At 40.7% G+C, this 25,112-nt stretch overlaps 1 protein-coding gene across 4 annotated transcripts in view; it reads right to left on the bottom strand.

The window, feature by feature from the left end:
• The window catches only part of pitpnm3 (PITPNM family member 3), a 67,191-nt gene that overhangs the window by 30,138 nt on the left and 11,941 nt on the right, over window positions 1-25,112 (bottom strand). For 3 of the 4 annotated variants that reach the window (XR_003841398.1, XR_003841399.1, XM_029517160.1), the window contains exons 2-5: window positions 22,831-22,926; window positions 15,141-15,251; window positions 3,813-3,883; window positions 3,420-3,640 (exon numbers count right to left, since the gene is read on the bottom strand). Coding sequence is in view for 2 of the 4 variants with exons in the window: in XM_029517160.1 (XP_029373020.1) it covers window positions 3,420-3,640; window positions 3,813-3,883; window positions 15,141-15,251; window positions 22,831-22,926 (499 nt within the window). In the remaining 2 variants the exon portion in view is untranslated. The remainder of the gene's footprint in view (window positions 1-3,419; window positions 3,641-3,812; window positions 3,884-15,140; window positions 15,252-22,830; window positions 22,927-25,112) is intronic. The other variant, XM_029517162.1, reaches the window with a different exon arrangement.

Genomic DNA, 25,112 nt, shown 5'->3' with positions numbered 1-25,112 from the left:
AAGAAGATAAAGTCGAATGATTAAACCTCAGATCAGCCTCATCTCATGCAACATAACCTTGAGGTAGACTGTATTATGCTGCCCCGACACCCTCCTGCCTCCCCACACAATGTCAAAATCAGAAATCTCTTGGATTCCTGTTTAATTGATCTCCCCATTCTTAACAGTTGGCGTTAAGTTTGCACAATTAACCTAAACCTGAGGCCTTCTGCAGAGTCCTCTTAATTAGAGAGAAGGCTCAGACATCGTTGTGGCAAATCCCCAGCTGCCGATGGCCAGAAGTGACCTTGTATCTTCTATCCGAGGTCACTTGCTGAGCATGTGGGCAAACAAACTTTCTCTTCTTCTTCTGCTCTTCCTGAAAATTGATCTTGGTCAGTGACACAGAAACAAATTGAAAGCGTTATATTTTCCTCTCCTGTAGCAGAGATGACGATTTTAATATTCTAATTGTTTCTTTTTCTTTAGACTTTGAGAGAGGTGGTATATTCACCACGCAAGGAAATCAATCAGTCACCATTTTCACTGTCACTGTTAATTGGATGCTGTGATGCAATAACACACATTCAGTGCTCTTTCCAACTGTTTCTGTGTGGGATGCATTTATGTGAGTATGTTTATGGATTGCACACCCAGCTCCAAGCCAGCACTGCCAGGTACACTCATTAGCAGATAGAGTTAATAATGAGCGCCGAGAGCCCCTCAGAGCACAGCAGGCCATGAACACACATGGCAACAAGGACAACACAAGCAGAAAACATGCTCATCCTCTGGATGAAATTCCCTACTGCACATAAGAAATTATCAAGAGCTGCATCAAAAGCGGTTTGTGAAAGTTTGTGTTTGAGGTGCTAAGAGGGTTTGCCACCTCCACTCTACGGCGTGATGTACATCCAATCTGTTACCCAGAAAGGGAGTAAATCACCCGTACACCAGCATTTCCCTTCTGTCTGGCTTCCCATTCCACTCATGTTTATGTTGGCACACAAATAAATGAGGCTTCGCACACCCACATTTCCATTGCTGTCATTAGAGTAAACACTGCTAACTGACAAAAGTGTGGTTGTAGTTGAATAAATGTTTGCTGATTTGTGGGTGTGTATGAATGCCTCTTGCTAGAATATGCTGAGGACCTGGAGCCACCTGGGCAAAGGAAGGCTTCGCCTGCTTTCTCTAGAGCCCTAAAACATCAATTCTCTCGTGTTCGTAGCCTTGTTGAGTCAATAAATAAATAAATAGTAATAAAAATGACTGGGGTATATAAAAAGAACAAAAGTCATATCAGACTAACATGAATGATGCATACATATGTCATTTCATGATGACACTGTGTGCATTCAACTTTGATGAATATATTGTGGTGTTAATTTTAAGTTAATTTTGACTATAGCCATGTTCTGGTTGAAGAAAAATGAATTGTCCTACAGGAAAATAAAGGTCAATCATTAACTAATTTTATAGGAATGGAATCAGAATGTTATACGAGCATATTTTGGTCTGTGCATCAAGTTGTCTAAGTGCTTATCTCTATCTTTTCATATTAATATATTTAATAAAAAAAATGTGTAGGTTGCTGTGTGATGTGTGTTTAAACATGAATGGATCTCTTTTCAAGATAAATTCCATGCTTGCCTACACATGAACTGTTGATGTATACAGAAATCTGTGTGTGCGTGTCAACATGCATTCAACAGCAGGCAGTGGATGCATGTGGCAGTAACTCAGTTGTGCTCATCTCCCAGGGGAAGTTGTTGCCTTTAATATTTTATCTCTGAACGTGTCGAAGGCCACGCAGACGTCAAGCTGCCAAAACGCTACTGCACTCAAATCTCTTGAGCCTCATCTTCTTTCAAGACACTACCTCACTTCTGGTAATGTCAGCCACAACAGCAGTTACTTCACAGCAAAATGCATTTTCTCAGCCGGAAAAAACATCATCCATTGATAATTGGAGCGCAATAAAAAAAACAAACAAAAAAAAAAACTAAACAACAACCAAATGACACTGTCAGATAAAACTGGTGACCACTAAAACGTACAACATTAAATGGGAAATCAAATCATTAGTTAGACTTAATCTACTCTCCGCAGAGAAGACTAAAGAGCGAGCAGACCTGTAAAAACAGACACATATTTAACTCCTATATTTTTCTAAGTATCCTTCAACCAAGGACATCAGTACTATACACGTACTGTATGTCTGAGGGGATTAAGACCTGTGACGTTCGATGTTGATATTATTATATAATCTGACATAAGGAAAGACTCAACTGCTGACAAGTGCTCATCACCGAGCTGCTTCCCTGACATCCACAATTAAGGTGAAATTGATACCAAAATGAAACGAACACAAACCAACAAGCAGCTAATCACTACACACATTCCTTGCAGATGCCTCAGGATTAGCGGTAACGACATGATATGATTCAGCTGTTCCATTTGTCTGCCTCCAGAATTTGAGGGCGAAAATTCTAAATAAAAGAAACAATAGCATTTTAAAAAGGTTAGGCATTTAATATTCCTCATGGCCACTTGCTTGCGAGGGCTGGAAATGTCATCAGCATACTAATTAAACATTGTGCTGTCTGTTTTAGGGTCTTAGGTCAGTATATTTCTTAATTAGCCTTCACCCACCTTATCCAGACTGGAACACCTTTGTCTCTACGTTAATTCCTGCCGATATGCATTCATGCAGGGAAAATTCATGAAATACCTCCACAAACTGTTCATTAAATAATAAAATAAAACAGAACACAGTACGGGATAGTTAGAAAACAGGACATAATGGCTGTAATGAAGCGCCTGGTTCAATGTTCAATATGATGCCCAGCGTAAATGCAACCACAAATATAATGTGATGACTCTGATTGGTTTGAAACCATCACAGTGAAGCACACTGACCCAAGTACATTACTAACACTGTGAGACTGAAGCTGCTATACATTGATTAATTCATAAATCCCTGCAAAGCCCATTTAACATAGAATTAATGTTGTCGGCTCATTGTCTGCCCATGTGTTTGTACACAGGTAATCCAAAGAGAATTGAGTTGAGAACAACTGGACTTGGTTCTATATCCTTGAAGATGTTCGGTTTCCTCAGTTCGTCCCCTCTGACTAGGTAAAGCTAGTCTGACTGGCTGGTGATGAAACTCAGATACGTAGCCTCAGAGGAGTCGTTATCTAGAGTTCGGATGTAGGGAAGGAGTGTGAGAAATGATCATGTGTTTTGTTTTTCATTCTCTCAAAGGATGACAAAGCTGTGAATATGATGGGTTAAGTGTCTCAGAAGAGCAACTAGTCAGGACACCCCTGCGGCTAAATATCAATGAATGTGTATTAAATTGCATCACTATTCGAGCCAGATGTGAGAAGTGTGAAAGGGCCAATGAGACCTTCTGTTTTGGCAGTGGTACTCACTTAGACACCAGGGAGAAGGCTTCGGCACACACAGCAGGACATGTCACCAGCTTTATCATCACGTGTTCTGCAGCAGCCTGGAAATGAACTCGTGTGACTTTTTCAAGCACCGAGGCCAGGGTGGCAACATCACCAGCCTTTGTGCTGGGGTCTCCTCCTGCTGTGTCCAAGATGTTTCCCCCGTGCACCACGAGCAGTAGCACGTGGGTTTTACATTTCCTCTGCAAAGGAGTTCAGTTTAAGTTGAAAAATTGACACTTAGGAAAGAGACGAAGGGAGGGAACACGGCACTTTGTGAAAGTAGTGTGCTGCACAGTAAAACAAATTATCAGGTACTTCTACTTGTTCCTGAATGCTGGCGAATATACTGAATGCTCTTTTTAATGGTCCTACCTCCATGTCGTCCAGTCCTTCAATGCTGCTTTGAGGGGCGCACCGAGAGCCACCCAGCTGGTAGAGACCCTCTGTAAAAGGAGGAAGCCAGTATTAAAAAGGGAGGGGGGAATAAAAACAGAGAGAAAGAAGGGGGAAGACAAAGGGTCACTTCTCCCAGAGGCAGCGATATCAGAAGCATAAATGAATATTGATCAGTAAATGTGGTCAATATTAATAAGGCGTCTTCATCGCTCTTCATTCCTACTTCAAAGTGGGTGATGGGAATACACACCCTTGGCCTCTAATGGAAAAAGACAGACATTGAAAAACAGGAGTGTACTCTGTTTTCTGCTGCAGCATCCAGAGCCATCACATTTAATTCGATTTTGGCTTATCTGATTCAGAAAAAAGAGACAAACACATGGGAAGATTATTACTCAAACTATAACATCGAACAGCATCTCTCTCTCTGTCTGTGAGGTGCAGCATGTCATGGGAGCCCGGCCAAACTCATTACCCTCTCCAGAAGCCCCTGCATCCTGCACCATCTTATTCCTGAGCTCCTTTCTTTCTCTCTTCTCTCTTTCTAATTTCTCTCTCCAAACTCAAGGCATGGCTCTGTGCTTTACATGCTAGTTGTTTATTTGGCCTCCTCAGCAGGGACCTTAGACTGTCATGGGAAGCTCACGACAGACTCAAGCACTGTCACCTCCCTTCGACTCCATTCCCAGACGAAAGCCTGTCTCCGACTGCAACACCCAAGGGACTCAGAGCACCGCACTATTTTGGTCACAAAGTAATAGGAAATCGATAGAGGGAGGTCTTCTTTTTTCTGAAGGAGTGAGGCAGAGCAGAAAAGTTCCTGTAAAAACATTGTCTGCTATTTTCGTGCACAAACACTGAACGGTAGAGAAACTTTGCGGGATGTGACAGTGAGGAGAAAAAGCAAGTCTTACTAACATGGGATATGTATATCTGACACATCATGTGCCAAATCACATGATGTTTCAAATGCCATATGGCTTGTCTGCTTCTTCACACTGTCTTTACCTCCAGCTTGAACAATGAGTTTGGTTGTCAGAAGGATTCAAAATATTTATTCTGTTTTCCTATAGTAACTTGTAGCTCAAGACAATGCTGGTCCGCTAGTCAGTTCACAGATTTGGCTGAGGCTGGAATATCTCAGTCACTGAATGGATTACCGTGACTTTTTTTGGATGAGAAATCAAGTGATGAGATAACAAGTTATTTTAGTTGAGCCATGTGGAGTCAGTGTCATGGGTTTGGTTTCACTGACGGGGTTTGAGTTTCTCTGTCATGTTTTGAGTTCTGTCTAGTGTTCTGTTTTATTTTGAAGTCCGGGTTCTGTCCTGTTTTCTGGTTAGTCTGTGTCAGGTCTATGTATGCTGTCCCTGTGTGATGTTGTCTCGTTTGGTCTGCCTGCCTGCCTGTGTGTGCCTGTGCTGTCCTTTTACCTCTGTTATTTTGTAGTTTTTGGTTTTTGTAATTGAAAGAACTTTCACCTCAACCTGGTTCTCGCGGCTCCTGCTTTTGGGTCCTCATTCCCGCATCACCCCCACCCATTTGTGACAGTCAGATGAGAAGTGTATGCTAAATATTTGATTTAACTTTTCAAAAGTAGTGATATTAAATATTTCTGTATTTTTATACTAAATACATTAAATACATTATGATCATTTGAGTTTATCACAGTATACTGATATAATTTTACTGTCAAGTACTATAAACCTGCACAAACATAATTGAAATGGGCTAGAAACACTTTAAGATGAGACGAGTATTAGTATAAGAAATTTGTATTTGGCAAATTTTGAACTGGAAAAATTCCAAATAGTGTTTCAAAGCAGACAAAATTATTTTCAGCAGACTATTCATTCATTTTCTACAACTTATTCATTTCCAGGTTGCGGGTGCTGGAGCCAATCCCAGCTCACCCTGGACAGGTCACCAGTCCATCGCAGGGCCAACACACAGAGACAGACAGAGACCAACAACCACTCACACTCACACTCAGACCTACGGACAATTTAGAGTCAGCAGTTAACCCAAACATGATGTCTGTGGACGGTGGGAGGAAACCCACGCAGACACGGGGAGAGCATGCCAGCTCCACACAGAGAGGCCCCAGGCCGGGAACTGAACCTGCAACCTTCTTATTGTGGGGGAACAGTGCTAACCAGTTTTCCACTGTGCTGCCCCTGGGCAAAACTATGTAGTAAAAACAACACAGGAGGTCAAACAAAAAAGGCTGCTCACTAACTTAAGGAGAACTCACTAGAAACAACGTTAGCATGAGAAAATCTAGTGCCAACAGAAGGAAAGGCGAGACGATCAAAATAAAGCAGGAAACAAAAACCACAAACAGACACAACATAACTTAACAGGTCATGGTTCAGTCAGAGGTTCACTCAGACACAGCTGATATAGAAAAACTCTGCATCTCATTCATAGCACTGTCTTGAAGTATACTGATGCCAATCTGCAAAAAGCAGCTGAGTTCAGCAGACTGAAGGAAAGGCGGCCAGAAGAAACAGCAGAGCAACACCCACCTCATCATGTTTAAGACCAGCACACATACTGGGAAAGTCCAGAATACAATGAAAAGTCAGATATTGGAGCAAACTGACTAAATTAATGTATAAATAGTTTTTTCCTCCCGACACAGATCTCTGCCGCAGTTGCTGCTGCAAAGTGACGCTCACGATATGATTGCTTTTCCATTTCCATTTCTTGTGCCTCCTCTCAGTGGTCTGAGACCTGCCAGTCAATATCTGCTTTATGAAGCTTGTTGGTATTTAGCAGCCCTCTTCCTTCACTCATTCTATTCGAACAAATTGCTTAACCTAGAAAGCACCCTGTGGAAAGTCGACAGTGTCGTTATTGAGCCGCACCGCTGCCATTTCCAGTGGCTTAACTCCAAGGCAGAAACACACTCCCAGCAGATAGGCATTGTGTATTTATGATCTCACTGCAGTCTGATGTATTTCTTAACTTCTCTGAGGGGGCAGGAGGAGAAAATTGACCCCGGAAGCAGGGATGTGAAGAATGAAGGGCTACAGAGAAATCTACTCGACCTGAATGAGAGGGAATTAAATATTGATCTTTGTTTGGATACTTCTTGTATGTCATTCTGTTAGTACAACTATGATTTAAAATGTCATCTTCCCACAACGCTATTTTTCTCCCTAGCATGGAGAGATTGTGTTATCTATTTATCTCTCTTCTCCGAATCTTCGTCCTCTGACGTTTCGACCATTTCTATCACCATCACACATTTGGCCCCTTCGATTGAGCAGATGGGAGAAAGACTAGAAAGGAAGATGGGAGTGGGAGGCAAAAGACTGCATTCATCAGTGAGATTGGCTCCCAGACTACAGATTTATATCTTTCCAGCGAGTATGAAAATGGCAAAATGCCTTCAAAGTTTCCTGCCTGCTGGAGTGCAAATCGACTCATTGGAGAACTACAGTGTGGCAGTGACTGTCTCACTGCAAAGGCATGCACAGAAAACACTGGCAGCGATGGCATCTTCTTGCAGTTTATTTTTGCCTTTAATTATTTATTAAAAGTCGACAAGACATGACACTTGTTGACACTCTCACACAGAATGAGATTTCTGATGTAGCACAAAACCTCTGATTACACTTGTGGGAATTGATTATGGAAACGATCAAGTTCAAAGGTGAAGAACAGGAATAAAAGTCTAAGACAGTATGTCCTCACAAAGAAATCATGGCACAATGTGGGAATAACTCCAAACAGGCTGACAGTATTATATTTAAAAATCCTAATTATAATAACTAGCTCTGGCTATGAGGTGACAAGAATTCCCTAAAAAAGGCTAAAATGTTTCCCTGAACTGAGGGAGCCAGATGATAAAGTCAGATGATCGATCTTTGCCAGTTCATTGATACTAGTGCCCTTTTTCACATCATATGTAGTTAATTGATCCAAATGTGACACATTGATCGGTGTGGCTCTAGTTGTTTTCATTCAACTGTACAGTATTCACAAGGAACCTGTGATTGGCTTTCCAAAAGCACATTTACACATTATCACAATTTTTATTTACTCACAAACAACTGCTGCTGTTCTTCTACAGGATGCTGGCAGAGCAATAGTATCAGTTGATGCATCCTTTCTGATTGTATCCATGGTGCAAGCGTCCTATCATAACTCTGTGAAATCCCAATAGCCAATATAATAAAGGGGCGGGGCGTTATTTCATGTGAGAAAGGGAATTAAAAGGAGGAGCACTCACTACACTGCTGCTCATGCCCCCCCCACATTCCCGTCCCTCTCTCTGTCACACACGACCATGAAACACAGCCGCTCTGAACCTGAACTAAGGGACATGTTCTTTCTGTTGATCTCCAGTCTTTTTAATCACACCTAGCAGCACCTCAGTGACAGTCAGCTGATCACAGTGTTTGTGCACATCAGTGCTGCAAACCATAGTTATACACTGAACTTCAGGGAATTTAATACTTTCTTAATACTGCATGTAATAGTCAGAACTTGCTGCATCTTCATCTCCAAATTCATCATATATAATGTCAACCCACAGATCTGTAGAGGGCAAGGTTTAAATATTTTTTTTATTAAGGGGGAGACACTCTGAATGGAAATGAAGTTGAAGAGTGAAGAGGTTGTGTATCACTGTGTTGTGACTCAACAGTGTGCGCTGTTGAGGAGTAACAGGTTAGGGCTCTCATTTGGAGGGATGCTGTGTCCTGCCGGGGCGAACAGCCCCCTCTGACCCCTGGCACTGTACAGGCATGCTAACACACTCAGCCATCTGTTCACTGCTGCCAGCAGCAGGGTCTGTGTTGGTACGATACTGCAAAAAGACCCCCGGAGACCCTGCAAGCTCCTGTGCATATCAAACCTGCTGACCCCACCTCCTCCACACATACAAAAACACACCATAAGGCAATCTGCCACATAAAGCGAGCTTTCCCTCAAACTTTCCCACCCACATTTATATTTACAGTTCATTCGAACATTTCCTGTACATTTATCTCCATTTGCTTCCTTATATATGTGTGCAGATTTATATACACATGCATATATAATTGTGAAAAAAGGCTTTACATCTTAAACATATATATCCAGCACGTCTGATGAGTCATAAGCCTATTTCATCTAATGAAGGAGAGCAACAGAATTATTTTTGTGAAATCAATTTCGCTTATTTGTTCACTGTTAGGATTTCAAAAGGGGAAAAACTATTTGCATTGGATTGACTGTCTATGTGGTTGATAAAGATGACACGCCTGATTTGAAGAAAAAAGAAACTCAGAAAGGGATATTGGAAAGGTGTACTATAATTAACTATAAAGACTGTAATTCCTAGTTATTGAATAATCATTAAGTGAAACAAGTTGAGCCTAAGCAATATCAGCACATTTCTATATTGACTGTAAGCACAATTATCAAGTACCATTTCTGCAGCACATAAACTGTCACACTGTCACTTTGGACAATTATTTTACTTCTCCTTGGTTTTTAATTTTTTGTTTTTAATCAGACCAAATCAATTGGTTTGATTAAAAACGAGCCTCTCTGGGTATGTTTGCTTTCAAGTGAAAGACAAAAACAGAATTAAAGTGAGTGGGAGATTGTGTTCAGTGTTAAAATGAACTTTCCTGAGGAGGAAGAGGAGGTCGGTTGAGAAAACAGATGAGTTTCTGACTGCACATTTATTTTTTCTGTGTGTCTCTCTGCTTGTGTTCCTGAATGGAGGTACAAGGAGAATACAAAAATCTGTCATTCGTCACATAAAATGAAAATGTATTTCTCTACTTGTCACTTTGTGTGGAATTGTCGTCTCATCATATATCCTGTTAGCCTCTTTTGGGTTGTTGTTGTGTTGTGGCATGGCTTATCATTTTGTCATCTCCAAAAGTTCAAGGACTTTGGACAAATCCAAAGTTTCAGCTTTCACTGACATAGCCATTTTAGCTCGTGCCATCCCAGCTTGGTAGCACATGCCCGGGAAGCAGTGGTCGGAGTTTCTGTGAGTCATGGAGTCAGTCATTTTTAAAGATCGGTTATGGAACATGGCTATTTCAGCTCTGACTACATTATAAAGCATCTGCCAGTGAATGAAGTGGAAAAAATGGTGATAAAAAAAGCAGAGCATAAACATTGCAGATAAGAGTGTTTGCATAGCGAGCAGATGGGGATCCTGAAAGACATTGGAGAGGTGGCTGACGCTGGATCACTGAGCGCCACGATGAGCAAAGATGAAGATGAGGGATACAGTGGAAAATAAGGTGCAGCACTCTCTGCCACTGAGGTTTCCATCATTGTAAGCTGTGTCTATTGGAAGAGAGAGGTCCCCGTGGCTTGTGGAGTAACGAATGTAGCGAGATACAGCAGGAAAATATAAGAATGTGATGAAGTGTTGTGATGGAAAGGGCGTGAAGGAGCAGAAAGGCCAGAGGGATACGCATTATTGGCGAGGCTGAGGAAAACAAAGGTGGGAATGGAGGAATAATCGGGAGGAGGGGGAGAGGGGGTAGAAACCAAGAGATGCTTTTGAAGAAACCCACTAATAGAGGGAGATCAAATGGCCGTTGAAGATACAGCTCAACTGCAAAACCGGGCTCTGACTCACAGCAGTCCAGCTGCGCCTTTAAGTCTTCCCACACATTGCATTTTTTAATTGCTGATACTTTCCCATGGAGGCAAACCTCCCACTGGTTTGGCTCATGCAATATCACAATCTACTTCAGTCTTCTTTTTAAGTTTACAAGTATTATGATTCATACTATGAAACACCGACAATAAAACAAAAGCATTAATGAGTCATTTAACATTTCTTAACATTGACAGGTAAAGAGCGCAGTATAGCGATACCGACACTTTCATTTCTCTATTAATCATATGTCAAAAAAAACTACTTATATGTAAACATAGTTACTCAAAATGAACTTAAAAGTGGTTAGCACAGGATTTTTACAAAGCAACAACATTATTCTGCTTCGCTGCTCTGTCTTGTTCAACAGAGCAAGCATATGGAACGGCAATGAATATGTTTATTGATATTCATTGTATCAAGCAAAGGCTGTGATTTTATTTAATTATTTATTTTATTTATCATTTATCTGATTTTATTTAAATCATAACCTTTGCTGGTCAAACATTTGAAGCAAAGCTTCAAAAAGCTTCAAAGCTTTTCACTGGTATGTTACATTGGGTTCAATACAAAAATACAATGAATTCAACTTCCACATTAAGACATTTCTACCTGCATCATTAATCAGCTTGACCAAGATTCGAGAGTCCCACATGACCAGTCACCTCTGCTGCAGCATCTAAGGATAGTGTTGCTTTCAGATATTTTTTTCTGTGCTGTTCTTGTGCCGGTTTCATCAGGCTAACTTTATGTCTTTAAGATTCCTGTGTTGCTCCCTCGAGTGTGGGATGTACACAAACATTAAGAATAATGAGCCTGTGCATGCGTCTGCACATTTATATGCAGCATCACACTGCAGTTTCTATTTTTGGTAAGTTTGACTGTAGTTACTGAAGGATGAGAGACCGACTGAGAGAGAAAGAGAGAGAATGAGAATGGAATTACCAACATTTTAAAGGCCTAAGTAAAACTCCTTGCGGTGGTCTCTGAACTTGAAAGTGAACAAGAAGCACCACTCTTGCCTTTTCTTTCCATGCCACAGGGTCTCAAGTGAAATAAAGACCTCATAGAACTTCCATCTTTCTGATAACAGATTTCTCTGGAAAAAACAAACCCATGTGAGGTTACCAGTGTTCGCACACACGATTTTTTAGTCATGTGGCGTGATCGAAATGTGAAGCACCCGCTGTACCAGATCCAGCCTCTCACTGACGATAGTGCAGGAAGACCATCTAACCTTTGCCGCCTTTCCTTTTCATCACCGAGATACTCAGATGCATGCATTAGAAAAGATAAAGGGATATGGTCTAGGTCGGTGTCAGTCTCAAGACACTGGGGGAACATAATGATTATGTAATACTGTCTCAGTTCAGTGTCTCCTATCATGGATGGAAACTGGCTTGAGACCCCTCCAGACACCATATATCACACAGTCCATTTAAGGAAACATCCCCAGTCCTCTATAGTGGGGTTATTTTTTTCAATGGGCATTGAGTGCACTTAACTTCTCAGGCGCCACTGATGTGCAGACCAGCAGCTGCAGCAGACACCCTGTCATTAATGGAGAAATGGAAAAAGAAGGCCCTCATTTTCTTTCTTTCTTTTTGTTTTCGATCACACTTTTGCAGTAGGAGTCAAGAGCCTGTGGATTTAGAGTAACTGAAAACGAAGGCAGCTGCAGTAAGTGTTCTCACAGCCTTCCTGTCCCACACAGTCAGCAACTCTCTTTAGTGTCCAAAGCCAGCAGTGACTAAATGTCTCCATTGATCACACTGATAAACCTTCAGATCATTATCACCTGACACTGCACTTTGAAACTCACAACTTTCTTTAGTCTCAGCAGCAGGCAGCTTTTGTTAGTAAAAAAAACAAACAAACAACAACCTAAAAACTGTACTGCACACTACATACCCAGCAGAAAGAGAGATATGAGTAGATATAAGGTAGTATACTGTAGGGGATAAGGAGCAGGAGAGTGGATATTGGACCTTTATTCATTACATTACAACAAACACAACTTCAAATAAACGTGGCTGCTGTAAATGAAAACTGTTTGTCAATTAAGAAGAATATCAAGAAGCAAACATGCTATTGATGTGCTTCACAGCTTGTTTCGTCACAAAAGAAACAAGCTGTGCACAAAATTGTCATTCATAACAGAGAAGTCCAAAAACTGAACTAAAAGAGTTAAATAACACAATAGCAGATTTGTTTTTGTATTCTTTATGTGTAAAAGCAAGATCATTCTTCTTCTCCGAAGAACATATAGCACGACTCCAGTAAATTTAATACTTAAGATCAGCTGAAGCTAAGTAAGACTAATTGATCTCATGAATCGATCTTCCTGCTAAGTGTGTGTAGATTTACCACTTCAAAGGCTCCAACAAAACCCTGTACAGGAAATTACGAAGAGGAAAACGCTAGGATAAAAAATCTGAAGGATCCCCTGACACGACTGAAACCACTGGCTCAACTCATGACAAAATGGATTCAATATGAAAATCAATATGAATATATTTTAGATAAATATTAAAAAATATTTAAATATAACAAACTATATTTAAAATATTTAAATATTTAAAACAAATACCAGAATTTTTGGAAGTTGCGAAAATGTGTTTTTGTGGCTGACACCATCTACATCAGCACATCACTCAGCTTTTGCATCACTTCCTCTGGCTGTTTCTCTGGACTGAAATTGATTATGTATTACTGTCTCAGACAACACTTTGTCAAATCATGCAAACTTGCACATGACTTTTGCATCATCCCTGAAGGAGCAGGAACAGAGCAGACTCCCGTTGAACTGCAGTGATTGAAAACATCCCCCTGAGTTAGTCACCTGCAAAAATGACCTTCACAACAACAGCTGTGCCATTCATCAAGTAAACAAAAACCAAAAACCAGTGCCATGCTCTCAGTACATGATGATATTGGTATAAATGATGAAGATGATGAAATCTACACACCAAATACAGTTGGTAATGAAAAAATATAACTACCCGACAATTTCTTCCTAAAAGGTAAAGCCTGCTGACGGTTTATTGCTAACATCCACTTTAAAGCTACGCTGTTGTTTTGTTTCTGGATAAGAGGATATGGAAACCCAGTATGAAATTCAACATATGGATTCATACATTCATTTATTAGATGTTTAAGTAAAAACACCTCAGAGAAACCCATAACAGATCAAATGACAAAAAGGTTACTCCATATTAATGGAAATTTATTCATGCCAATTTTGATCAAATTTCTTACTATTGAATGAAATGAAATGAAATCCCCAACTGTAGGACTTTTACTATTCTATTAAAAACCAATGATCTGCTAAAATCCCAATCCTGATTTATGATCTTTCAAGGTACAAACAGAACTTTTCTGCTTGGAACTGAGAATAACCTTGCTGTTAAATCCTTGGGTGAATGTAATGCAGTTTCTGTGCTTTGCTAATCACACCAGAGACTTTGATGAATGAAACTAATTAAATAACTTTCTCACAAGTAGAATCCATCAGGAGTATCACTAAAGTCGGTGTTAAGGACTGATATGAAAGTTTGCCATTCTTCCTGCCACGGCTGTTTGTTTCACTAACATTCCCACCAGCTTGCAGGCACAGCACTGGTTTGTTCTATTGTTCGCAATCAATTATGTGAGAAACTTCGGCTGAAAGACAGGATTGCAAAAATCTGTAGCTCAGGCAGAAAATAAAGAATGACAGCTGTCATGTTATTCCGCTGGACCATGAAGTGAAAGCAATGAGGATCTTTGTTGTATTTAATTTACATTTATTTCATTTATTTGCATCTAAGGGATTCACTGAGCGATACGAAAGCATTCATTTGTATCTGTGCTCAGCCCACTTGTAGTAGTCTTGCCCATTTTTGTTTGAAATTCAATGCTTTGCCATAAATAGAAGGGAAAAAATTATTTTAACTCATACTTTTGTTGCGCATAAATGAGCTGAGGCAGAAAGAGCAGCGGACAAACACAGATATCTAATGCATCATTGAGCGAGGAGGAGGAGCACCGAGTTTAAAAGACACTGCATATCTGCATGTTAGCTATTGCGCTCCCCTCAGTTTATTATGTTCTCAGTGCGTGCTTTTGTTCACTCGTGCTCTTCTGAAGCCGAAAGATTTGCATTTGTATGATCATATGGAGATTTCAAGTTTTTCTCTTGGGTCAAAAATAACACTGAAATGCCAGAGAAACAGCACCTACTGTGTGTCTTTCCAATTTGTAGCCTCTTTTAGATCATTGCTTGGGTTTTCCTCCCGTATGATTGAGTGCTAAAGCTCTCAATGGCCCCCTACAGTATATGTACATGATCAGCTCGACACTAAATGGGCAAAAGACAAATCAACAAGTAACTGCTAAAGGTCAAGTTTCTCATGAACCACTTATTTTTCAAGGAATTGATGGAGTGACCGTAGCTTCAAAGGCCAGTAAACATTAAGCACTCAGGCCATCAATTGGCCAGAAACACGACACAAAGCCCGGTGCCAGATATGGTCATGGGGGAGAGCTGGGAAAAGACATGCAGCACTCAGCACTTTACGGTACTAGTCGGGCTACTAACTCTGGGCTAATCTCAGGGTTTGCTCTAGAAGAAAAAATAAGTGAAAGAAGTTATACATAAATGCCTATCTAGCTCCAAGATGTGTGTGTGTGTGGGGTTGTACCATGTGACTGGGCCTCCATGTGTCCCAGAGTCTCGATCTGCTCCACCAGGTCATTTGAGTTCCACTGACTCATCCCCAGCAGAATGGCGCTCTTCCCCTCAATAACATCTGCTGGGACACACACACACACAAACACACACAGATATACACAAATAAGGCAGTGCAGCATAAACAAAATCCCATGCCACTCTCTACATATCAGTAATGTGGCAACTCATTGATCTTACAGCTCAAAACAACATTAAAGGCCTCACTGACCTACAATTCATCTACACAGGCATTTTGGCCACGTCTGTTTGGGTGGGAAATTAGCCCTTTCAGCATAAAGCACACAGATCTATTTTGCAACAGCTGAGCCATGGCAGAGCTTCCAACATGGCAAAGAACAAAGTCTAATCTACATGACATAGCTTTTCAAATGGGATCGTTCTGCCTCTGTCAACTCTTGCAGGCTGGCCAAAGATTAAACGTAAATTTGGACATAATGATGTTTACAAAAATTAAATACACCCTGAAGTCGGCGTTTCTGTTTCCAAAGCTGATCTACCAGATATATATCTGTTTCTATTAATACACCATCCTGAGAAGATTTACTGCACTTTCAGTCACAGCACTGGGAGCACTGGGAGCTGTTTGATCATTAGCTAATAGATTCTGTGCCATAAGTGCTGCATCATCATCTGCCCACCCCCTGGAGTTTCCTTTCAAACAAACACAGTGATGTTTGCAATCTCAAGTGTATAGTGTATAGATCCACTTTTAAATAAGCTGGCAGTCTTCCCCTTACCTGTCTTTCAGTGAGCACATGTAGCGAGCCATGGCTCTAACACTAATGGGCCTCATATCTGAAAAATCATTTAGCTCGCTTGTCCCAATCTGATGGATTTGAGCAGTGAGAAGGTGCCATGGTGGACATTCATTATCATGTTAACAACCCAAATTGATAAAAGCTAGGATAAAGATAATAACTTTTGTTTTGAAATGTGAGAAAGCACAGCAACCCTTCTCTGTGTTAAAAGAGGTCAGTCTGACTTTGATACAAAATTATGTTATTTTCTAAATGATGGCCCCATTTTCGGAAAATGAGATAGTAAAGCATAAAATTTTTTGGGCAATAAAGTACAATAAAGCGCAGAGTAGGTCAGATCCTCCTGTCACTTCTCTTCACCTCCACCTTCTCCTTCAAGTGAGGTTTCAAAACAACACCAACATGTCGAAAGCCAATTTCCAAACTTGAAACTTCAAAGTGCTGGTTCACAAAACAATCAGTGATGTTGTGGTGGGGTGACACTTGACCCCAAACCCCTCTGACGTTCAAGGAGACTTTGTTTCTTTTGACACTATGCTGCCTGGCTTCCTCCTTTTCTAATGTCCTATTAGAGTTCTTTACAACAAGATTGAACTATGTTTTTCACCAAAAACCTATGATGTTGTTGAGGGAAAACAGATCTCCTCAACCAAATGGTGTCAGTCCGGATCATTACATCCCAATTATGTGTTCTAAAGTCATTTCCTGCAGAGCTGCATCTAAATGAACCAGGAGCCTGAAGAGCTAAACCTCCCTCCCCAAAAAATACAAAAAAAAAAAAAAAAAAACAGGGAGGGGGGTGATCGTCACACACACGCACTGAAATAATATTTAATATTTAACTATAACTGCGTCAATCTCATATAATGTTGATACCCCGTGGTGTTAAACTATGAGGGGAAAAAACACGGTAGAAATGCATTGCTTCAAAAAAGAAAAAAGAAAAAAAGCACACTCAAAGTTCTATCTCTGGAGTTGAGTGAAGAAAAACAAGGTGTGCAAAAGGTTTGTCTACTTGTCACAGACTGTCATACAAGGCAGCCTAGGCAGAGTGAGTCATGCAGGAAGAAGCATACTCTGACAGGCTGTCGATGGTCCACATGGCCGGTCCAATTGGATCACAGAGCAGCCAGTCTGTTCTTCACTTTCTGCCTCATGTCCCTCCTCTTTTGGAGAACAATGCGCACTTCTGCACACTAAGCAATGAATGACAGTTCATCGCAGGATGTAAGGGAATCTGTGTTTGGACAAGAGGAGAATGCAAAGCAGCCTTTGCAACAAGCCCTGAAAACACAGGTCAATGAATCATCTCCTGGAGCGGGAACTGCCAAAACACAAGTGTCTTTCAGAAGCCAAATTGGTTTGAGCTGGGTAAAAAAAACTACCTACACAAAAAACCAATCCACAGAAGTCTGATACCACACGTGCAAATGAAGCGCACAAATAATCATGAGATTTTAGCTGAAACATCTCCCGATTTTGGAATAAGGTGAGGGAAAAGCAAAATCCGATTTTGACCTACAGGCAAAGAGAGAAATAGAAGTGTGAGATTTACCTGCAGCAGACAGCCTCATGGGACAGGAGAGAGATTTAAAAACGTTCTTCATCCTGTCAGCTAAGAGTGTAGAAGTGTCAGAATGGAAGAGAGAAGAATAGATGCTGTGATTGTTCAACGATGAGTAAATGGCCTCGGGTAACCTCAACCACTCCATTTTCGTTTTTTTCTTTTTTTCTTTTTGCTTTTCAGTGTCTTGCGTGTCTTGTTGTAGGGGAATTATCACAATACTACTTCTGGCTATTCAACTTTCAAAGTTGCATGAGGAAAATGATTATCCTGTAAAATGGCTTTAATAGGATGGTTTTTTTCCAGGTAACTAGGCTACTGAGGATGCCTTGCACTGAAACACCACCAGCTTTGAGTTGAGCTCACCCTCAGACAATATGTATTTAATTGGATGATTGAAAGTCTGAAAAGAATCTCTTAAATATGCATAGTCCTGATTTCTTTCTGAAGCTAATGGTAATTGCTTATGGAAAGTGGAATATCAGATTGCCAGTGAGCTTTATATGAGTGGGTATCCCCCCTTACTGGCTGACATGTTTCTACGTCTGAACGAATACTGATGGACAAGCTGTTCGCTCTGCTGCAGACTGAGGTAAGCCCAGCCAGTTTATTCTATTTTCAGGTTTTTTGTTGTTCAGTCTGACTCTGTGCAGTGTCTGGCTGTTCACACAAGTGCATTTTTCTGCTTAAATCAAGAAGTGATTCTTCTTCATTGCACTGGTTATGTTCTATGCATAACAGAAACATATCTACTGTGAAAAGATGTCAATTAACGGTGAATTAACAAGCATCAGCTATCTGCTATGTAAAAATGTTAACACTGCCATTGTGACTGTGCCGCCATGTTCGTGTTTAGCCATTGCCCAACATGGCTGTTACCTTCTAGTTTTGTTTGTATGAACAAAAATATATTATCTTCCAGCAGAAGTTATGCATTTTGTAATTCTAATGCAATATTCCTCTCTATAGGGTGCTTCTGTGAGCCACAACACTTCATGTACAAATATTTTTATATTTAATTTTATGCACACACACATTTCTTTTATATATATATATATATATATATATATGTGTGTGTGTGTGTGTGTGTGTGTGTTTCTTTTTTATAGTTTTAATAAAACTTCTATGTGTATTACATTTCTTACAATGCTTTTTATCCTCATAATCATTTATTACCTCCACAGGAGGATCATTAAAGTTTCATATCTGCTTTTATGGTCCCCAAATAAACTTGCCAGTCTCTTTGTGCAGCACCAGGTTCATTCAAATCAGACACAGTAGCAGCTGATTTCCCTGATCAACAAACTATCAACCTCAAAGAGAAGAAGTAATCAGTGAAATTACCACCTGCATGGATTGATTTGAAATGGAAAGCATTTTCCTATCAGTGGTTCACTTGGTTAAGATCGACCTTCTGGCAAGAGATCTTTTTTTGTGCAAATAAAACATAGTGGCATAGTGGTTAGCACTGTTGCCCCACAATAAGAAGGTTGGGAGTTTGCATGTTCTCCCTGTTCTTACGTGGGTTTCCTCCCACCGTCCAAAGACATCATGTTTGGGTTAATTGGCGGCTCTAAATAACCCTAAAGTGTGAGCGTGAGTGGTTGTTGGTCTCTGTCTGTCTCTGTGTGTTGGCCCTGTGATGGACTGGTGACCTGTCCAGGGTGTACCCCGCCCTCACCCAATGTAAGCTGGGATTGGCTCCAGCAACCCCTGGCTGGTTAATGTGTTTTTTCCATCCAGAAGTAGAAATAGTGCATTAAAAAACACAACTTGTTGCCTATTATATATCTACTACTCACATAAAAACGCTATTTACTTCCTCTGGCAATTTATTGCGGGGTTAAACTGTAGAACAGCAAACACCATGAATTTTCTTCCAGGCACAATCTGTCAATTCACCTCATTATTTAAATTCATGTAATCAAGTAACAAATCTAGATTAACACACAGCAAATTTGTGAGCAGCTCATATAAATAAACAATATGACAGTCCAGTTGGCACTTACATGAGCAGCCACAGGGCTTTTTCAATTGTGCACCAACACATGTAATTGTAAATGCGTAACCAAGGCTGAATGATGTTAAGGGGTGGGTGGAATGGTGGGCGGTCAGTATGATATTTCATTTTTATTATAAAAGGCGAGTGGAAAGCTGCTGGAAAACATGCTATTCTTTAGGTGGTGTAAAAAACAAGAAGTGATCAAGGTTGGGCGGCGTAGTGGTTAGCTCTGTTGCCCCACAACAAAGGTTGTGGGTTCGGTTCCCCGAACCTGGGGCCTTTCCGTGCCTGCGTGGATTTCCTCCCACCATCCAGACATCATGTTTGGGTTAATTGGTGACTGTAAATTGGCCCTGTGATGGACTGGCGGCCTGTCCAGGGTGTACCCCGCCCTCACCCAATGTGAGCTCCGATAGGAAACGGATAAGCAAGAGAAGATGAATGAATGAATGTCATGTCATTGACACACTAAAACTTCACAATATTGTCCTCAAATCTCACAGACACAAAGGTGACACTCCAAAAACCACAGCCAGATTTCTGTGGTTGGAGGACTGTTTCATCTTGTTAGCTGATATTTGACATCCTCGATTAACAGAGGTCTTTCAGAGAGTAAAGAGATATAAAGAAGTGAATTCATAAAATGTAAACAAACCCCTGAAATATCGAGACATGCAAAAACTATTCAATCCTCTTGCAGAGTACTAATATTAAAGGAAATAAATGAATGGCTCTCTTTGTGGTAAGCTGTTAAAAAGCTTTCTCCACTGCCATGTTCAAAGAAAAAACACGAGAGGCACCAACATGTTTTCACATGTGGTGGCTTCACACACACAAAGCTTCAAACAATTCAACAGCAAAAAAGAACATTCCCTGAACAAACTGCCAGAGTAGAATTCTTAACCTTTTCCTAAGAAAAACACTTTGGATTTTGCTTCACTTCTTTTAATGTGAGCTTTAAATATCTTTTTATCTCTGTTCTTTCACAATTGAGAGCTTCTGGCTTTGGATTCGAATAAACTGGAGCTTTACCTGCCACTGTTGGAACATTTTGTTGAACATTTTATACTTCACAGAGTGGTGGTGACTCTGTAGGTGGATGGGTCATGGAGCCAGTCAATATCATTACTTCTGTCTGTATGTGTTCCTGCATTTTGGCCCGAGACTCTCTCCTCTGACGGCAATATGTGTTCAGCTTTTTTTCTATTGTTACTGCAGGCCAGCTCAAAGCGGCTGTGCGTCAGTGTGACAGTATGGTGTGTGTGTGTGTGTGTGTGTGTGTGTGTGTGTGTGTGCGTGCGGCTGCACGTCTGGGGTTTTTCTGGGGGCAGCTGTGTGGATGTCTGAGTGGCTGATCAGCACGGATGAAACCATCAAACTAAGAAGCCAACAGCTGTGTTGCCTCTGAACCCATTCAGATCAGATCAGCTGATGGAAAGTGAACTTCAATCTCAGTTCTCAGAAACAACACAAACAGATGTGGATTAATGTAACATCTGCTTCCTTGCTTCACAGTGCCAATCACGTTTGACACCTTTCTTCTCAGAGTCAGGTGCAACTGTGTGACACTAAATAACTTGTTTGTGAAATCGACCAGTTTCTGTTAGGTTAACTACTGACAATGTAAAGTTTATGGCAAACTTTTAAGAACCAAAAGTCCGTGTATAATGCTTTCTGCACTTTGTATTCATCTTCCCACATTTTCCATTCGAGCCATGTCATTCAACAGTTTCTTACTTCAATCCCAACACATTTTCCCCAGGAAAAGCTCTCCTACAGCTGCTTCTTTCAACATTTGCATTTTGAAAGCCAAGAACCTAAGCTCATTATGTTTGATACAAATAATGTCAAGTGTACTTATTTCGTATCTGATACAAACATGATTGTGAAACTTGGATGTGGACTGTGGACCAAAGCAGTCAAAGAAATGAATGTAATCAAGATATTTGCATTGGCCCAATGTTTCCAACATCCAAACAGATTATACACAACTGAGCTGGAGAGCCGTGGTCTTGCAGTTAGGGACTATAGTGGGCCATAATTTCAAGAACCTTTGATGAACTTTCTCTGGTTTCCCTTTTAAGGCAGACATCCTGCATACTGAGCATGTGTTTGGAATAACTTCCTGTGTTTCCTTTTCTACAGGGCACGGCTCTGCTTTCCCCCTGAGCTTGACAATAAAGTCACGGAACAACCACAAGGAAAAATCAGCCTTCAAAAGCCTGTCTGATCTCTTTGGTTAATGTGGTTGTTTTTTGTGTGTTTTTTTTTTTTTTTTTTTGGGGGGGGGGCTTGTTTGTTTGTTTGTTTTTTGTTTTTTTTTGACAAAATTAAACTTGCTTTCTTGCTTTTCAGCTTGCGCTGCTGTTCCTTCTTGAGGGTTGGAACAATCTTTCATGTAGTTTGACAGGCTAATCCAAGGTTTTGCACAACCTTAAAAACACTGGCCTGCCGCAGTCCTTCCCCAACTGTGCATCAGGGGAAGATGGGAAAATGAGATGTGATATATTTAGGCTGAGGAGCACAAGCCAGCACATAACAAGCCAATTACCGAACAGAGAAATGGCCTGAAATGGTAAAGTGGGAACACAGATTGGGTGGTACCCTCATCACAGTTGGACACAAATTTCCATTTCCATTTCCGTCTCATTAAAGATGCATGTGAAAACTTTGAGATTACAACCACTCCTCCAATTTTGTCCAATAAATAACTGAAATACAGTTAAAAGATGCTATCAAAAAGTGACGTGTGGACATATCAGTCCACACCATCGCTGTACGCAGTGAGTTCGTCTACCAGAATGTAACTCAGTGTAACGTGTACTGACTCAGTACTCGCTGTGGGCCTGTGCACTTCAATAACCTTGTTTCAATTTCCTCTGTATTGTTTGGACATTTGTTCAATCCATATCTCTGCCAGAGAGTGAGAAATCTCTTTGTGCTCGTTTGTAACCGCTGACTAAAGCTCATTCTCGCCTCTGATCCGACGTGTCATCTGGTCCAGCAAGTTCCATCCAGGTCGGTATACATGCAGTATACAGTGGTTACTGCTGTGTTCGTTGCAATTTGCTTGAGCAGTCACAATCTGCACCAGTGAAACAAGTAACTGCAAATTATACTTAAAAACGTCTTGCTCCCAGTAAGTTGGAAACAAAGTCTACCTTCAACAACAGCTAGAAACGTTTTTTCGAAGAAGTAAAAGTAATGGAAAGGGAGCTGCACAAATGGTGATCTGATTAAAACCCGAAAAAAGAAAAAGTTCTCACCGTTGCTATTGAACCGACAAGACCAGATAAAACTAAAATGTAATACTAACCTCTGGCGTCGAAGAACTCGTCATCGGAACTGTCAACTGATTCTTGTGCGATATTCTGCAGACACCAGTGAGAGGCGCTGTGCTTTCGTGATGAACCTGTGAATCAGAAAAAGAAAAATGAGACAGAAAATTTGCTTTTAGGCCAAAAGGGCAAAAGATAAAGTCTTGAAAAATTGATCAGAGAACACTTGGACCAGCAAATTAAGTATATTTTGTTTTTTGTTATTTCCTTTTTGCCTTTCAATTGATTTCTCTCAACATTCTAAGCGAAAAGCGAAGTGCGAATGCCCCAGGTGGGAAAAATGACCTTTTGAGTATCACAGCAGGGGAAAAGACCCAAACAGTGTTTCCTCTGAGCAGTGCCATGACAAAAGGCAAATTAATTCTGGAAAATCAATGAGACAGAACAGACCAAAAAGCAGATTCTGCAACTGGCCTTAATGTTGAACTTGACAGAGCAACAAAGCATAACGAGATTAAAAATATTGTGTCTTTCAATTGCCATTTTCTGTTTGAACTGCGTGAGGGCTTGAAATGATTATCATTTATTGCGTTTTATTCATTCATTTTTTGAGCCAGTTACAAGTTTTAATAAGCTTCCTACTCGCAGCATGGCCGCATTCTGATGACACAGCTGTAATGAATCTTGTGTTCCTTCACCGGCCCAGGGTCAAATCATTTTCCCACATCCTCTTGCACCTTTCCTCGCATCACAGCTATGACATAAAGTGGCAATGCTAAGTCATCAAATGTTTCACTATGAAATACAAGACCCAGGGATATGGCAAAACTGCAGCATTACAGTTATTCATCGTTCTCATCATCATGTTCTGGAGGAGACATTTCCCTCCTGGGATAATGAACAGCTTCCGGCCAAGACTTTTGCAGTTCAAACAGTGTACCGCCCATCTCCAGCTCACCTTCTGAGCTCTGCTTACCCCCCGTGAATTTCAAAATGGTCTCAGTGAGAAACTTGCCCCCACAGTCTGTGCTTGAAACGCATGTGTACTTTCAGTCTCTCCCCAACATTGTCACATCAGGAAATCAGGAAATCTCACTCAGAATCAGAAATATTTTATTAAAGCGATAATGTAGTGAAAAGAGCCAAAATGCTTGGTAATACGCTTCCACAGCAGGTTGCTATTTAATAACAAACCATTTATTTCTTTTTCTATATTTCTCACACATATCAAGCATTCCTGCAATTTAAGCCCTTCCAAGGAGGAGGAGAAAACACGGAGAAACGCTCAGTAAAAACCTTTCATTTTACATGCAAACATTAGAAATCTCACAACACACATCCAGTCAAACGAAGAAGAAAAACAACTGCTCTGTAAACAAATCCATCCACGGATGTTGCCTTGAAATACATATTTCCTCCACCACGTAGAGCTGGGTTTAAAGAGACACAGCAACCATACAGTCATTATTCCCTGCTTTAAGATGAAGCTAGGAGCCCTTTGAGCCAACATGTCTTAATTGCTGTTGGCCACATAATTGGTTGCACTGTAATGAAGCAGAAAATATAGATGGACGGCTGAGTAGCTCAAGCTTCCTAGCAAGGAGTGTCATCCAGCATTTGACACATACCTACAAAGTGAGGGATAGGATGAAGCTCTTTCTGCAACGCTCGGTGGTTCTTTTGGGGCATCCCTGAACCGCTGCAGAGCCTATAACCCTGGCATCTTGACCTGTATTACAGAATGAGCGTGGAGGCTCCAGTGAGGATGAGCTCAGTCCTTGGATGAGTATTTATTCGTATCAGTGAGCGTCAGCACTGTCGGCTAAACTAGCATTTCTCTTGTACCCTATACAGAAATCCCTAATAAACAATCCCTGAGCAGGAATTGAGAAATTGTGTCAATTACAGAGCTGGCTGGCGGGTTGAACATATAAAAATGACACAATTCTTTCTGATGCATCATCAGGGAAATAAGCAATACATAATATGCATAATACATCAAGATTACTTTCACAGTATCCCCAAATAATTAGACCATATGAAAACAGGAGCCTTAAGTATGCACAAACATCTTCACCATAACAATGGTAAATACAACTAGTAAGAACTGTGTGTCAGGTTGCAAGTGAGTCATAAGAGTTTACACAACTGATGCACCTGGTTGTGGTATATACCCAACTCTTTTATGACTCATGCTTTGTGTCAGACTGATTTCCTGGCGGTAGCATAGATGTTATTACACACAGACTCGGCATGAAATACACAAGGAGTCTGAGGAGAGCCTCCATCACAAACTTCAGCCTTCCTTCACTGAATGAGA

This window comes from Echeneis naucrates, chromosome 13 (genome assembly GCF_900963305.1).
Source record: "Echeneis naucrates chromosome 13, fEcheNa1.1, whole genome shotgun sequence".
Taxonomy (NCBI): domain Eukaryota; kingdom Metazoa; phylum Chordata; class Actinopteri; order Carangiformes; family Echeneidae; genus Echeneis; species Echeneis naucrates.
The sequence above is the reverse complement of the archived record's forward strand: the minus strand, read 5'-3'. Positions and strand labels throughout refer to the sequence as shown.